The sequence below is a fragment of the Cyprinodon variegatus genome, unplaced genomic scaffold (assembly GCF_000732505.1).
Source record: "Cyprinodon variegatus isolate N-32 unplaced genomic scaffold, C_variegatus-1.0 Scaffold1340, whole genome shotgun sequence".
NCBI classification, from domain to species: Eukaryota; Metazoa; Chordata; class Actinopteri; order Cyprinodontiformes; family Cyprinodontidae; genus Cyprinodon; species Cyprinodon variegatus.
Window position 1 is genome coordinate 64,289 of NW_015151793.1, and position 16,741 is coordinate 81,029.

Below are 16,741 nucleotides of genomic sequence, written 5' to 3' on the forward strand. Positions count from 1 at the left end.
ATGGAAAGATAAGGCAAAGTGGTTAAAAAAAACATATTTAAAGTACTATGTTTCTTACAATGAGTTAAGCTAAGGTCAGTCGCATCTTCAGCTTAGCCCTCTTTGGATTTGTTCTCCAATTAACCGAGCATGTCTCTCAGAGGGGGGGCACCGTCAGGGAGACTGAGCAGCCAGTAATTAGTCTTCTCTCTCCCTGGGACATGACAGCAGCATTAACACACAGGGCCTTCAGGGAAAGGAATAAAAGCAGAATCCATATCCTTCCTTCCAGAGGGTGCAGGTGCAGTCATCCTGTCGACTCTTAAGCATCGTGTTGTGCATTGCATTATTGCTGTTTAACAGAATGTAGAAAATTGTGTCCTTTCTTATTTTTTTCTTTATTATAATAACCTTAAAATACATGGGAAAGAAGATAAATGTACACTTCAGAACCCTCCATAATGACTGGCATCAATGGTAAACGTATCTAAAAGGTCTTCGAATAGATTTGTGTGAAGGTGCATTGAAATTTTTATGCTCTGGTGAAGAAAAAGTCCAACATTATTAAATTTTAATAATAGTTACAACACTGATTGGTAAGACTTGTGCAAAAAGTTACACTCCCCCGATCCCTCTGAGGTCCAGAAGCACAAGATTCTTATGCAGCCATTCAGCAAAGAACCTTATAAGTGGCACTACATGTAATTTTAGTATGACAAATAAGATCAGTCCTTGGATAAAACGTTATCTACTGTAAATTAAGTGGAAAAAAAGTTGATAAGCTGAGTAAAAACACTGAGTTATCAAGCTAAATTAAAAAGTAAAAAACATTTAAGTTTGTGTATCAGCAATAATGTTCTAAGGTTATGTTTTGACAAAAAAAAAAATGTGTTTTTGCGTTCTCTATGAATTCGCTTATAAAAGCAGTTTTGGTTTTTACATATTAGGGAAAGTGACCATTTCTGGTTATTACATTGACCTTGATTTTTGCCATGAAAATATATCTTTTTTAAATTATGCAAAGGTAATAAGGATTTGTTCTGTCCTCCAATAAAACTCTTGGCTGGAAAAGGCAAACAGTCTACTCTCTAAATTAGTTCTCATCACATTCTTGGCAAAATCCTGATGCACATACTCATCAGACATGGTGCATTAAATGTCCTTGTGCAGTGAGCATCTAAGAGAGGGAATGGTGTTCCATGAGGTGAAGCAAGTTAGAGATGTCAATGTCTTGGCATTATTCTCAGACAACAGGTTGGCATGTAGAGAGCATTAAATGGTTGTTATAGAGACTGCATCCCTCTGCACTACGGTTGAATGCAGTGTCATTTGTTACAGGTCCATTTTTTTAAATTTTGAATCTTCTCCTCACCATTACATTTCCAAAGTGTTAATGATCCTGCTCCCTATCTCTTTTTTTTTTTTTTTGATGGAGATTAATCAGCAAAGAAGGATTTTATATCCAACCTGGCCCACATCAAAAGATCAGACAGAAGATCTAGGATCCTGAGCCAAAACAAAAGAATCTTAAAGAAATATGAATATGGGCTACATGCCTCCTATATCTTGTTTGATCATCCCTCGCCATCAGTCGGGCCTCAAGATGTTAGTGCTGTGAAAAGGATTATTTAAGCATATTCTCTTGTTGGGTCAGACCACATTTCCCCTACATTAAGCCCAACTTGTGATAAAACACACTGGAGATGAAAACCTCCCTCCCATACCTGTTGGGGTCATGTTGTCATGAAAACATCCATAATTTTTATAAAGTGTACCACAGATTCTTACCGCCACTGTATAATTGTGTCCTAATGGTGGAAGATGTTTTCTTAAACTTCAGTTTAAAAATTTTGAACATACGTTTTTTTCCTCCACAGTTTAACCAGGAGCCAAATTTAGAGGCTCCTGTAATTATTTCAGTTCAACATGGTTTAACTATATTGTACCAATTCATAACACATGTCATCTCAAGGTATTTACAGAGATAATTCATTCAGATCATACAGGCAGATTGTTCATCTTATTTCATTGGTAAGAAATCAGCGACAGATTCTGAGGCTCAGTAAAAATGTATTGTCGACCTATGAAAGGAGCCCTGGCAGGGAGCTAAGAGACATGCAGAGATTGGACCTACATCATGGAGTCTTTCCACACACCCTACTGTGGTGTTCAGGCCCATTACTGACACTCTCTAAAACATGCAACAATAAAGGCAGTGACATATGCCTTTAAAGGGCATTAGAAATAGAATGAAATAAATCATCAATAATATGTAAAAAAGGAGAAAACCAATTTGTAAATCTGTGGAAGTTGCATTGCAACCTAAAAGACATCCGGTGTTTAAATCTGCAGAATCTCAGTGTTCAGTTTCATGCTTCAGGGTAGAGCTACTAGCCCTTACAGATGCTGCAGTGAATAAAAAACCCAAAGAAATTAAATCCTACAGCTGAGTGGAGGCTCGCTCTGCCATGCTGCTCTGCAGTGTAGCTACAACTGTCCTCTGGTGATAATTGCAACTGAAACCTTCTGTGATGGAAACAAGATTCTCCCTTAAACAAGGGATTAATTGTAGTCTGTCACACACTGTGGCTTCTCTGGCACAGTACTACACTATACTTGCCAGCACATTCTCTAGTACTTGTGTCTGCCCTAATCCTCCACACATTATCTATCTGTCTGTCTGTCTGTCTGTCTTTTTTCTTTCTTTCTTTCGTTGTCTCCAAGTGCTTTAATGTCCATTGTGAAATGTGTAGTGTCTGATTTTCTGGATTTTAAGTGAAATACTTTCTTCTTTGCTTTTATCACAACTTTTTTTTTTTAAAACAACATATTTACACAAACTCTTACAGTATTAGGAATATTAGAACATCCTTGTTTTTGTCATTTGCTGACTGTCTTTATCGCTCCATAATTTATCCATCAAGAACATAAATTAGAATTTTTTGTATCTAGGTTTCTTTTCAAAAATGAAAAAATAGAAAAAAACAAATACATTTTCTGCCATCAGAAAAGCCTGGAGTCTGTTTAATGGATTAAACCAAAGCATCATGAGAAACAAAAAGCAGGTAATCTAAAATCTGGGACAGGGATGTCACCAGGCTGGAATTGTTAAAGCAGGGGTGAATAGAAATTTGAAGACAAATAGACCCTCAGGGTAAAAAGAAAACGACACTGAGGTAAAATAAAATAAGAATTAATGAAAACTCTGTGTTTACATCTTGAAGCTTTCTCTCTCTGATTCTTTTCCTGAGAAGAGATCACTTGGGACAAACTCTTAAAATAACACTTCATAATGCATTTGTGTTAAATAACCCTGAGACATGACAACAGATTTGACCAGGAATTGTAATCTTACTCAGACCAGAGAAGTTGATTTGGGTTACAGAAGGCAGCGCTTACCAACCAGGCTCACATTTTGTTGAAGTGGCCCTGAATCACAGTTAAAGAAGCATTATGCAGCATCATCACATCATCATACACAACTGTAAATGAGACTTCAATGGATCGAGCCTTATTAAATATTACACTATTTTTAAATCTCTGCTCTAATTCCATTCCCAAATTTGTGCCACGCACGTAATGAAGATGACCTTTTATCCTGACAGAGGAACTGTCCTAATTAAATAAACTACAGTACTTGGGAAAACATTAGTTCTGACATGCAGGTATTATTAAGGTTTAACAGACTCACACATCTAAGTTATTCATAGAGCGCTCATCAATTACCCAAATACCTATAAATAATAAAACACAAACATTTGATAAAAAAGCATTAACAACTGAAATAGACTAATAAACATAATAACGTAAATGTTTATGATGATTAAAGTATGGACCTAATAAAATACATACCCTTAGCAAAAAGTAGTATACTTGAAGTAAATTCTATTAAGAATACTTAAGTATAAGTTTAGAAAGTATACCTGAACAATGTACTTTTAGTGTAATTGAAGTTTTTCTAAAGTAATACTTCTTCGAACTAAATTGGAACATTTTAAGTTTACTAAAGTATACTTTAGTAAACAATAAAGTAAACAATAGTATAGTCACGTACACTCGACTATATTGTTAAGTATATGAAATATAGTTTGGAATAAGTAAACTCTAAGTGCACTGCTTGACTTTAAGTATGCAATTAGTGCACTTTTACTATACTTGAATAAACTACTTTTTGCTAAGGGAAAAGGGTGTTTAAAGCAGGATTGCCATGTTTCATTCATTGAGCCTCTCAGAAACAAGGGTCAAATGTGTAATTTTAAACATATTTATTCTGCTGCTTTTTTTTGTCTTACTGTTTATTTTATCTGTAGAAAAACACCTAAACAATTAAAGCAGTTTTCAAAATCTGATTTTATTTACCAAGAATATATGTATCTATGGAAGAGGATTAGGGTCACTGGAAAAAATAAAAAAAGGTAACTGATTTTTAAAAAATATTATTTGAGTTTAATAGGAAAAATGTAGGGCTTTTGGTGACATATCCAAAAATAAAGCAAATGGCAAATCCCACGTGGCTCTGCAGAGATAAATAAAGCCCAACTGGATGCTGGTGCTGCTCTGTTGCCTGGTGAGCGTGAGCGCGCGTGAAGGGAGAAACAGGAGAGAGAAAGAGATGTCGTGAACGCGCGAGCCTATGTGTGTGTGTTTGTGTGTGTTTGAGAGAGAGAGAGTATGTGTGTGAGTGGGAGCAGAGACTCTGCAGTGTCTTGGCAGCTGCAGTAGTGCATCTCCCACCACCATCCGCGATGCCTTCACGGATGCTGCCCGCCTCCTCCTCCTTCACCTGAGCGCACAGACCGATATGAAGTCTTCGGGAAACTGATCAGCCGTAGACACCTTCTCGCTCATTGTGTCGATTTGCATCCCATCGCTTCTCTCTCCCTCTTCCAACACCCCCAGGAGACGATCAGGAGCCAATCATCCAGGCACCCAGAGCAAGCTGGCGAGAATTATTATTATTATATGAATGGAAAATGGCGAAAGAAAAAAGATCTCGCAGCGTCTCTTGCTTAATATCAGTAGAAATTCTCCTGATTTTCTGCGCTTCGTGGCCTGGAGCAGAGGGTCTTACATTTCCACAGCAATACACGTAAGTAAACCTCAGTGGGAGAAAGGGGGGGTTTGACAGGAGACAAGTTTGACCACTGAAGGGCTGAAACTTGTCACTCTGCTTCATTTTCTGCTGTTACATAATTGTATGTTGTGTTTTTGGGGACTTAAATTATTGCACACGCAGTGTTCTGCTTCATCATACAGCAGATATCTTTACACCATTTGCATGGATATGAAAACAAGACCTAAGGTATGCAGAATTAATCTTATAGTAATTACATTATAGCTTAATCTTCTCTATGATTTATCTTCATGTTATATTTTGGATTATTTGTTTATCTGAAGCTCTCTTGACATATAGCCTCCTACTAAATGTGTAGTGTTTAAAATAACACTCCTAAATCCATTTGATTTATTGTATTTTATTGTTTTTTAGAAAATTTGCTAAATTACAGATTGAGGGGGCTTTAATTCTGAGAAATAAGCTGTAAAGCTCAAAAAGTATCATGCAATGTGATTATTCCATAATATTTACTGGACAAAAATGTTTAGTGCTAGAGAAAGGTGTGGTTTTCCTTCCCTTTTCCAAATGAAAACTGCTTTTTTAAATAACCATTACCCAGATTTCCTACTTTTTTTTTTTTAAATCAACCTCGGCACAACCTTTAACTTGTTACTGTTGAGTACAGCTGGCCCTTTGCTTTGGACTGCAGTTTTCTGTCGGCCCTCTTCCAGCCTCAACAATCGGGCTGCTCTGGAGAGAGGAAAAGAGCAGATGGTCAACTCATCTTCAGGGTTTACAGGGAGGGATTTCTGTCCAATCACAACTGGAGATTCAAGTTGTATTTGCCAATTAGAACAGGAGCAGTAAATCATAGGGGTTTGCTGGCGACTGAGGAAGCGCGTGTGTGTTTTATGATGAATTAGGGTGTTGGAAATAGTGTATAGTCACTGCTCTCTTTTTCTTCTCCCTTTTCTCCTCTGATGTTTTTTTTTGCTGAGTTCTCTAAAGGAGCAATATTGCTCTGCGCCCTATCGTCTTCATCTAAGCTAAGATAGATAGATTCCAACATATAGCTATATTTTCCAATGCAGTTCATTGTAGTACTGGTTGTACTTTCAATGTTGCTGTGCTGCTGGAAGGTGTAACTTTGCCCCATTTTTACACATAAAAGACTCTGGTTGTTTATATTCTAGGATTACTCTGTTCTTAATTTATCCATCCTCCCAATAAATCTAGTAAAGATTCTTGTCACCGCTGTGTAAAACTTTCCCCCACAGCCTTATCCTGCCACCACCATGTTTGTGGTGGTGTGGACTTCTTATGGCGTCTCTTATGCCAATCTTAAGTAGAGTCATTGTTATTGAGAAAACTACTCAATAACAACAGCCGCCCGCTGTGTTACTTAGTCTTCTTGACGTTACATGTTCTTTAATGTTCTTAAACAAACTTATAAGGCCTTTGTAGAACAAATGGATTTATCCTGAGATCAAATTGCACAGGTAAAAAGGAGCTGAATACAAATCCACTCCAGCCTTTGTAATTTTATTTGTTGAAATGTTGTAAACCATCTATTTCTTATACTTTGTAATTATGCAATTGGTGTCGGCCTATAAAATAGAATCCCTATAAAATAATGTTGGCAATTTTAACAAAAAATGTGGTCAAAGGTTGAAGACAAATACTGCCATGGTTTTAAATTAGAGATAATTGACTAATTTGCATTTATTAAGAAAGGAAACGTCTTTCATAATACTAACAGTGTACATATTAATGTCTAATTGTGCTACGCTTCATTACAAGTTGTTGTGACACTGATATTGAATGGATGTTCCAATAACTGCAAGGCTTGTGGAAATCAGATGCTTTAATTAGAATAAATTAGATGAGCTGCCAGGATTTACTATATTTAGAAAATATGGAGAATCCCCTGTGCAAGGTTGAGTGGTAACAGTCAGTTCCTGTGTCCTTAAAGGCCAAGGGCAGCACTGCATTAAAAACACAAGTGTTTTCTGGGGTGAAAAAGGCTGCAAGGGTTTATAGCCCTTCCTGAACAGTTTTGGTAACATACACTGCTCATCACTGCATATCCTAATATAAGATATTCTTAAATAAGATTAAGAAAGTTTGGTTGAGCAAACTGTCTAAGGAACCTAAACTCTTTTTGGATTTAATAATCCAGGGGTGTTACCTGTGAGGTAGAGAACCTGTGGTGAAAGAAACTCTGCCTTGAGACTGCACACAATAATTCCTAATGGGTTAAGGATTTTCTCTAAACAAAATGCAACAAAATAAAAGCCCCTAACAGTAAGCAACAACAGTTCATAATAATAAGAATAGTACTTCACTGACTCAAAAATACACAAGCCTTGCAAAAGAAGGTATTTCTTTAACAAGTAACAGCTGCAGGATATTTCAATGAAAGCAACATGAAGTAAGTCCAATTCAGTCATTTGGTGCAATATAGCCATGAAAACAAAAAGACTACCAATGTGTGAGATATTTTGTTTTATACTTTTAGGCCCTTAGTTACAACCAGGCATTACAGTAAATAAAATCTGCAACCTTCATGAATACTATTTGATCATGTCTATCTTTTTAACAGTTTTTTCCAGTAAGATAGAGATTCATGTCTCAAAGCTTAACTCAATCGCTCAAAATTGTTACTTGAACATTATGATGTGAGCGTAATCTCGATTTAATAAAACTGGATTGGGATATGGGAAAAGTGGTAGTATATACCATTGACGGGAAGATGACAAACCTGTAGCAACTGTTTGAGGCAGACATTGAACAAAATCTAACAAGAATATTTAAAACACATTGTTGAATCTTTGACAAGCATAATTAGGAAACCTCTTTGCTGCTAGCCCCTATTTGAATGGGCAAGCAGCAAAGTGAATAATTTAGAAATAGCATACCTAATAAAGAGGTGGGTGAAAATGGATGCTCAGACGTTCCTGGTTAAATAAAGATTAAATAAATAAAAAAAAAGCTCATCAAGTACCAATCATCAGGCCTCATCCATCCAGCCTCTCTCACTTATTGTGTCAGGGTTGCTGTGGGGCCGGTGCCTATCTCTGTCAGTCTATGTGCGAGAGGCGGGGTACACCCTGGACAGGTCCAAGTCTGTCGCAGGGCAACACAGACAACATAGACATACAACCATGAAAACACACATGCACGGCCAAGGAAAATTTAGAGAAGCCAAATAACCCAACATTCATGTTTTTGGATTGTGTTAGGAAGCCGGAGTACCTGGAGAGAACCTATGCATGCATTTGGGGAGACCATGCAAACTCCATGCAGAAAGAGCCTGGACCAGGAATTGAACCCAAAACCTTCTTGCGACAAGGCAGCAGTGCTCCAAACTCCATCACTATGCTGCACAGCATCACAAGGAAAAAATAAATTCATCCTAAAATGTTTTTAAAAACATATAGTCATAGATGTTTGCAGATATCTGGTTATCAGATTAGAAAATAGTCTCTGATTTATTATTTATTGAACATTTGATTTAATCAGATTACAGGGTATGGCATTTTCTTCTCAGCTCTATCACTCATAATGTCTTAGATCTATCTCATTATGGAAATATTCAGAACATTGCTCCATTTTTTGTTGTGAGGAGGCTGGAAAGTTGTTTTCTCATGATCTATTATAAAGCTGTTTTTTAGTCCTGCTGCCTCAATCGCCTCGAGCTGACGATTATTTTACTTTTAGATTTTGCACGGCAAAGACATTCAGCTGCATCTTTATAATGAGCCTTTGCAGAGAGAAGGCTGTGTTAAAGATGCTCACATGTACTTCTATGGCTTTTATTAAAGAGCAATTTCTATAAAGGAATGTAATGTAGATCTTTAATATCAGATCTGAATTTTGTATATCAGCTCAGCTAAAATAAATTTGTAACATCCAAAAGGCTGTATCTTTCTGTATTGCTAGGCAGCTGAGAGAAGATTTGTGCCTGGTCTGACAGTAGGAACAAGCCCAACAAGGCATTAATCCGTCACGTTGTCTTGTAATTCTTCTCTGAGCTGTCTAACTGATAATGAACCCACTCTCTGGGCAATTTAAAAGTACCCAGGTTGGTTCTCTGGGCCTGCCTTTTCCCTGGTGTTTCCTGTTTTTTTATGATAAGGTAAAAAGCCCAACTATGTGCAGTTCACAAAAAGTGAGAGTTAAAACAGTGGAAAAGACCAATGTGTAGAAGTTGTTCACATCCATTAATTTAGCATTGGATATTCAGACTTTAGAAAAGGACATTCTTATGTCTTTGCTTTTTCTCTGCTTTTTCATGGCTCACACCTCTAGATGATGTTCAAGAAATATAAAAGACGTTAATTCTTACAGTGCAGAATATTTTTGATTGGATGTGTAAAAATGTGTGGGTTGCAGTGAAATTGCAGTCTGTTGTAGGATGTGATCATGCTCTTCAGAATCTGAAAAGCTTTATTACCAAGTAGAGTTTGACACATACAAGGAATTATAGCAAAATTGAAAAAAAGTAAAATAGAAAGAAAATTACTATGCTTTTTAATATTTTAATGTATTACGTGTTGTGTATGATAGCAATGTTTTGATCTTAGGACAAAGAGAACATTTATTCACTAGGTTTACATTGTTGTCACAAACACTTTAATGTGTTTCAGTTGGATTTTATGTGATAAGCTAATGTAAATTAATACATTGTTATGAAATTGAAGGAAAATTAACTTTCAATTCAATCATTTCAATTCAGAAATACTGTATTAAAACTTCTGACTAAAGACACTATGGTTCTACAAAAGTTCGGTGAAGATTGATATTTTTCGTATATAATCTCCAGAGGTTTTAGAGTCAACCTTCTTTTTTAGCTTGTAGTGCTTTTTTAGTTTCATTTCGCTTTATTTTGATACTCGGATGCCACTATCTTGACAGATGATGGTAGAAGAGATCACACTCTCTGCACAATACATTTATGAAAGATATGCAAACATTGAGGCACTGAGGGTCTGGAGGGGACTGTATTAACCCTGTATTCGCCATCTAGTCCTTTTGGTCATTACCGAGATATCATGACCATAGATGAGGGTGGGAATGTAGATTGATCAGTAAATCAAGCTAGACTGGTACGATGTATACTACGTGGTGTATTATTAGCCTGATGAAGCCCTGCTACATCTCGATTTCAAAGGTGGGACAAACAGGGTCAGCGTCATCAGGTTAGAACCTATCAGATACCTATGAATGTGAGGCAAAAACTCCAAGCATCACGCTCTGTTGTGCTATGATTGATCGGGCCAGATCTAACAAGACTGAATTAAATTCCCAGTAATTCAGTCTGGCTGGCCAGGCTAGCCAATCACTCTTAGAAATAGAAAAGCCGTGGACACCGTGATATACCATAACAATCTATGCGTTTACGCTATTGCTGTTGCTCAAAGATAACATCGGGCTAAAACAGGAGTCTTTTTATTTTTGGGGGGTCTTTTAGAGGGGAACTTTGTGTGCTTGCTCAGTAAAATGTATGGTTACATTAATGACAGCAAGTTTTCCTGGTTCTGATACAGAAAAAATAGCCCCAAAGCACAACAATCATTTTTGATGAATTTTGCTTCTCTTCCAAAGTTTGAATATGTTGGTTACCAAGATGCACACTTACTAACATGATACAATAATCCCCTTTTTTGGAAAACAGTTTTGTGGAGACGGTCCTTTGTTTGTCTGTTTTTTTGGCCTCTCAGAAACCAAACTAAGCTGGAACATTACAAATTAACCTAGAATTTCTGTAGATGTTATTCGGGGTTCTGTTCCCTGGATGGGTTAATGAATCACCCTGTAAGCATAAAGACATGCTTGTCCTGTTAATTATTTATTACATTAAGCAATATGTTTTAGTTTTTGAGCTTGGAGTCGATGCAAATTTTATAAACAATTCGGCCTGGTTATCAGTACTTGCAAGTACTGTATGCAAACCATTTTTCTCTTATCCATCACTTGTCATTCTTGTTAGCTACTGACACGCAAACACATGTGTCTTTTTAAATAGTTTTTTTTGCTGTGTGACAGTCAGCCTCTAATGTTTATCCACAGGATAATGCACTGGGCCAGGAGGATCGAGCAGGAGATTGACAGAGTCTTTCAGCACATCACTGGGGCTCAGCAGCTAAAAGGGGTGAGTCTGTGGTTTGTAGTCTTACTCATGGCATTGCAGCATAAACTCACTAAGTAATGCATTGAGCATGAGAGGTCAGTATGGTAAATAGCCGTGAATCCATTAAGCTCTCGAGCTACATTAGAAACAAGAACACAATTTCCTTGTAATTATTTATTTATTTATTTATGGGAAATTTTACAGACAAGAGCAACAACTTTTTCTTGTATTTAGGGACAATTTATGTATTCGTAATAGCTTTAATGTTTATATTTGCTTTTAAAAGCCAAATAATAACAAAAGCGTCTTTCCAGTTTTCAGCAATTATTATTCTTGCACAAAATGATGCATTTCCAGAGTGATGCCTGGACACACACTAGTGTGATATGATTAGGAATATTTGGCATTATTATGACAGTTGCAGCTTATTAACTCCTTATGTTGTAAATGACAATCAAGCCATGTTTTTTCAGCATATTCCGCTATAGCTATCTACTCTCTATCATCTGTATTTAATTAATACTATGTTATAATGAGCTAATTCCTAAATCTTCATATCATCTAAATTAATTTCCATATCTTTAATAGTGTTAGTTACAAAGGTTTTTGTGTAAATTAGATCTTTTTAGAGTTTTTGGTGTGCTTTGGTGGCGCAGTGATTAGTGCGCATGACCCATAGACGGAGGCCTTGGTCCTTGACATGGCCAACCTGTGGTCTTTTGCAGCATGTCTCCCCCATCTCTCATACCCCCTTTTCTGTTAGCCTACCGACAGGAAAATGAGCCACCAGTACAGTAAAAACAAAAACTACAAAAAAAACTAAATGAAATAGTATCGGTAGTTTATGAAAAGAACAGAACTCAGAATGTGTTTAATAAGGACCTTCCCAGCTTTGTCAGAAAATGAACAAATGGATTTTCAATATGGTGTGCTCAGCATCCAAAACTTTTACTCAAGTAAGAGTAACACTACTTTAATATGTTTTTTGAACAAGTAAAAGTAATAAGTAGTCATCCAAAACATTATTACAGTAAGAGTACTTGTTAAAATAGCTCCTCAAGTACTGAGAAATAATTATCTTATAACAGCTGCTATAATATTTTAATTGATGTAATCAAATGGACAGTTAGTACATTTTTGTATTTTAAACTATAAAATAAAACAAAAATTAATACAGGTAGAATTAACAAATTTGGGTAGGAGAAACACTTTTAATCAAAAAAATTCCACATTTGAGCTAAACAGTACTATTCTTTTATCATAGTTTCTGTTTATCTTGGGAAGGGAATAAAATTCTTGCAGCATGTGTTATGTTATAGTTGTGATTCTCAGAACTGTATTCATAAAGGAGAAGATTAGTTTTTGTGTTGGAAATACCTCTATAAATATAAGGAAAGAATAATGTAATACTTCTCTTAAAATTAACCAGCTGAGAGTTTGGTGTATTTCTATTAATTTTTTTCTGAAATCACAAACAAAAAATGCAAGATGCTCTATTTTACATTTTTCAAACATTGGTAATCATTTCAGCTGTAGAATTTCACCAGATCACTGGCTAGTAGTGAAGATTTGACAAGATTGTTTTATTAATCTAGTTGCTTTTGAAGACAAATACATCCTTAGAAATTCTTCTTTGATTTTCAGTTATAACTGAGGATTTTTTTCTGATGTTCATATCTGAGCCAATCACCATACAATAGGTTGTAGATACAGTTGAAACAAGCTGGTTGCCATTCACCCACTCTAGAACTGCTGTTAGATCTTCTTGTCAAACATAGTTTTACTCTTATGCAGAGAGTACATTCAGAGTACTGGCATATAGTGCTGAATTAGTCACATACTTATCTATGTTTGGTGTTTTCACATCCCCTATACAGTATGAAGACTAGTCAATGAAAAAATGCGACAATTTAAAAACATGCCCTGCTTGTGTCCTATATTGACTTCTGTTTGAATTTCTTTTTTAAGTTTTCAGTCCCACTTTAATTTATGTTATTCTATGTTTTCTTGAAAATTGGTTTCTTTTCCATTTTTGTGTTATATTTTTTGAGTTGCTCTCTGTTGCCCCCTCATGCCAGTCTCTTTTCCCTTACCTCCTTCTAGTTACTTCTGTCTACACCTGCTCCCTATCAGCTAATTATTCATCCCATTGTTTCTGTCTCCCATATTTACACCTACTGTTCAGTTACTCTTTGCTGGATCCTCGTCATTCTTTTGATTAATTCCTCCATAGTGGCTCCTAGTTTTTTTGGTTCTTGAACTATCTGTTCTGGACTAAGGATTTTTTGTATTTTTACTTTTTCATTATACTTTGCAAGCAATTATCCCTTCCTATTTGACTCTGCATTTGGGTACTCTAAAAACCTCCACTCAACCTGACATAAGTTGATTTGCTAAAGAGTAATTGTATTTATTAATGCATTGCCAATAATGCATTTTAAAATTTATTTTCAAATCCTATTTCTAAATAAGATTTTAAAAGTACAATTCATAAATCTGATTATAAATACCTTTGCTTATCAAACATTTAAAAAGGCATTTACTTCTTATTTTTCACCTTGCATTTTTTAAATCCTTTTTTAAAATTGCATTGTCTTATTATTTAATTTTAGCCTGGCCAGCAGACTGACTTACACAAAGCATAATTCAGTCTAGTAGGGCTCAGTACTCTCTGGTCTAAAATGAGAACGGACCGATCACAGTGCCTGAGGCAGACCCATAATGCAACAGCGCTTCTTCTGTAACAATAAAAGTCAAGATTACAGCTGCAGCAGAGGAATACTTTATATATGACTTTATTATGCCTGAAAGAGTTGTTCATATTGTTAAAATTTCAACAACTGACTGCTGTAAGAGCTGGTTCTAAACAATTACCACTGACTCTGTTAGTCCCATCTTTGAAATCACGCTCTACCTGCTCCTTTCCAGAATAATATGTCATGTACGTGGTATAAACTAGCCACGCTGGCTATTTTATGTCCCCTTTGGTGCCTGTGCAATGGTGACCCTTTTCCATTTAGTTTTCTGTCACCATTCTGGTCTCTTAGAACATTAAAAACAATGTTAAAACAATTACAGTTGCTGCTAGGATGTAGACAGCCACATTTGGATCACAACACAATATGTACCATTGGAGGTACTCTGCACAAGCAAAAATTTGCTCTCCACCTGTCATTGTTTTGATTGACTGTCATGCTTTATCTTTGTGGACTATTTGGCTTTTAGTAGTTGAACAATCATAGATAAAGCTCAGATGATGGAGCAACAAGCAACATATTGGGGCATGACAATATGAATAACTTTGAATAACTTTGGCTCACTATATCAAAATTCTAGATGCTAATGATGCATCTCCTTTAGGAAGAAATTAGTAAAAAATGAAAAATTGATGCATCCCTTCTGCTTTCAGAAGACAAGTTTTTCTAAAAATTTGATAAGATTGAACTTTTACTTTGCTCAATATAAAAGGCTCTGAGTTTCCACTTTGTCTCGAGCAACAAAGTGAGCAGGTGTCACACAACAAAGTTTCACACAATAGCTTAGTTGAAAAAGGAAACAGTCAAGAGAATGCACTGGGACCAGAAGGGTCATAGAAATGCTCAATTGAGAGGTTAAAGAAAGATGCAATCGCAAATTTGAATTGAAAATTTTAAGTAAAAAAGAAAATGGAAATGTAAAAATAATTAGCTTTTAAAAGAATGGATTATTAAATACAAATTTTAATGCCTCTATAATAATTCAGTTTAAAATATGCAATTACAAAATGCTTTTCAAATGGGACCCCTAATTGTATTATATTAATGTTAAATTTTAAAGTACTGTATTTCTTGCTGGTGAAGTCATCCAGGTCATAGTCATTCCAAAAACAATCCACTGGACTTTGTTTCCAAGTTTGAAGACGATTCGCCTCCCACCCAGGAAGTTTTTTCTGGTCCACTCTATAAAGCCCTAAACTCAACGCTATTTCTGACATTTTGAATTGAAAACGCTTCCTGGGTGGGAAGTGAAACGTCTTCAAACTTGGTAACAAAGTCCAGTGGATTGTTTTTTTTTTTACTTTTTTGAAAATTCTCTATTTCTTCTTCTTTCTCTGTGACTCTCCAGGTCCTCCATACTGAGACATCAATAAAAAAAATAACGTTATTTGATGCAACAACTTAATGATGATGTTTATGTTTACTTGTGCAATTTTTTGTCCTTTTTGTTTTGTAACTTGTGATTTATTGTCTAAGTATTGTCCATACCATAGACATTGTTGCCTCAAGGAGGGATTGGCCAGACAAGGAGAGATATCTGTGCACATGTAAACCTGTTTGGACGATCAAAAATAACGTTATAATGATAGTATTAATATTGAAAAAACATCAGCACAGGCCAACACAAGTTAATGTAGCAGTATGAGAACAAGCTTTATACAGTTAAATTAAAACAAAACAAATGACTGAGCTTAGATATCGTGGCAGGTTAAAAAAAGCAAAATGAAATCTTGATCTAAAGGTTTAATTTGTACATTTAAGCATTTGATGGTCATATGCTTGACCTTTGACATCCTCCTAATCACCCTTTAAACATGGTAAAGGTTTATTGAATGTTTCAATGTTGAGAACCACTCATGTCCTCTGTTCTTTGGATAATTATCCAGAAAGCATCCTTACACATTTATGTTTAGAAAAATATACATTTTTTTTTGGATGGGTTTTATTGCTACTCTGAAGCCCGTAGGAGCTTGTATTGACCACACATAGCTCGTTTTATATTACTTTATAAAAAACATTTCCCATGGGTGGACTATATTATACCAAGCAGACTTTTGGCAAAAAGGAAACATATCTTACCTACGACTGGTATAGACAATCTTGCTTACAATATGGGTTCAAAGATAATATATATAAATATATATATATATATCCATTTTTGAACTTGCTAATGTTTATAAGGTCCTACATCAAGTGCTGTACTGCACCTGATGGTGTTATGGTTGAACCAAAATGCCAGCAGCAGAATCTGAGATCATATGCAGAAGGCCAGAGAGTCATGCTCTGGAGAGATGTGTGGGGGCGTTGCCTCAGCAGAGAGCATCGCCACGTGTCCTTTTTGTTTGTGTCACTGCAGAGCAGATGGTCAGCCTGCAGTAAAGCCTTGATGTGACACTCACTTCTTCATTAACTCCTCACTGATCTCCTCTTGCATCTGAAAATTGTTGAAAAGTAATTAAAGCAATTGCTTATCCTGGCTTAGGACGTGTTTCAGCTAAAAAAAGGCATCAGGAAAAAACAGGAATAGAAAGCCAAACCCTGTGTCTTAACTGCCCACTCTGCCACTTTACAGAAGCTATTTTAAGCTGCGAACATCTATTATAGCTAAAAGAATTAGAAGTCGTTAAAACAAATTGTATTGAAACTGTATTAAAAATATACATTCTTAAATCTAAAAAGTAAACATGTTCAGGAAATGTTAAAAATAAAAGAAAAAGAGAGTTGTGACAGAATAGGTGTGTTAATATTTTGAACACTGTACTTTAACAACAGCTACTTTTTTGCTCAAATGTTGCTGCAGGATTAGTGGCTTACTCA

At 35.8% G+C, this 16,741-nt stretch overlaps 1 protein-coding gene across 3 annotated transcripts in view; it reads left to right on the forward strand.

Moving 5' to 3' along the window:
• Window positions 1-4,676: 4,676 nt before the first annotated feature.
• LOC107102913 (voltage-dependent calcium channel subunit alpha-2/delta-2-like) overlaps window positions 4,677-16,741 on the forward strand; it is a 52,332-nt gene continuing 40,267 nt past the window's right edge. For all 3 annotated transcript variants that reach the window (XM_015402372.1, XM_015402373.1, XM_015402374.1), the window contains exons 1-2: window positions 4,677-5,068; window positions 11,108-11,189. In XM_015402372.1, the coding sequence (XP_015257858.1) occupies window positions 4,953-5,068; window positions 11,108-11,189 (198 nt within the window). In that variant the 5' untranslated portion in view covers window positions 4,677-4,952. The remainder of the gene's footprint in view (window positions 5,069-11,107; window positions 11,190-16,741) is intronic.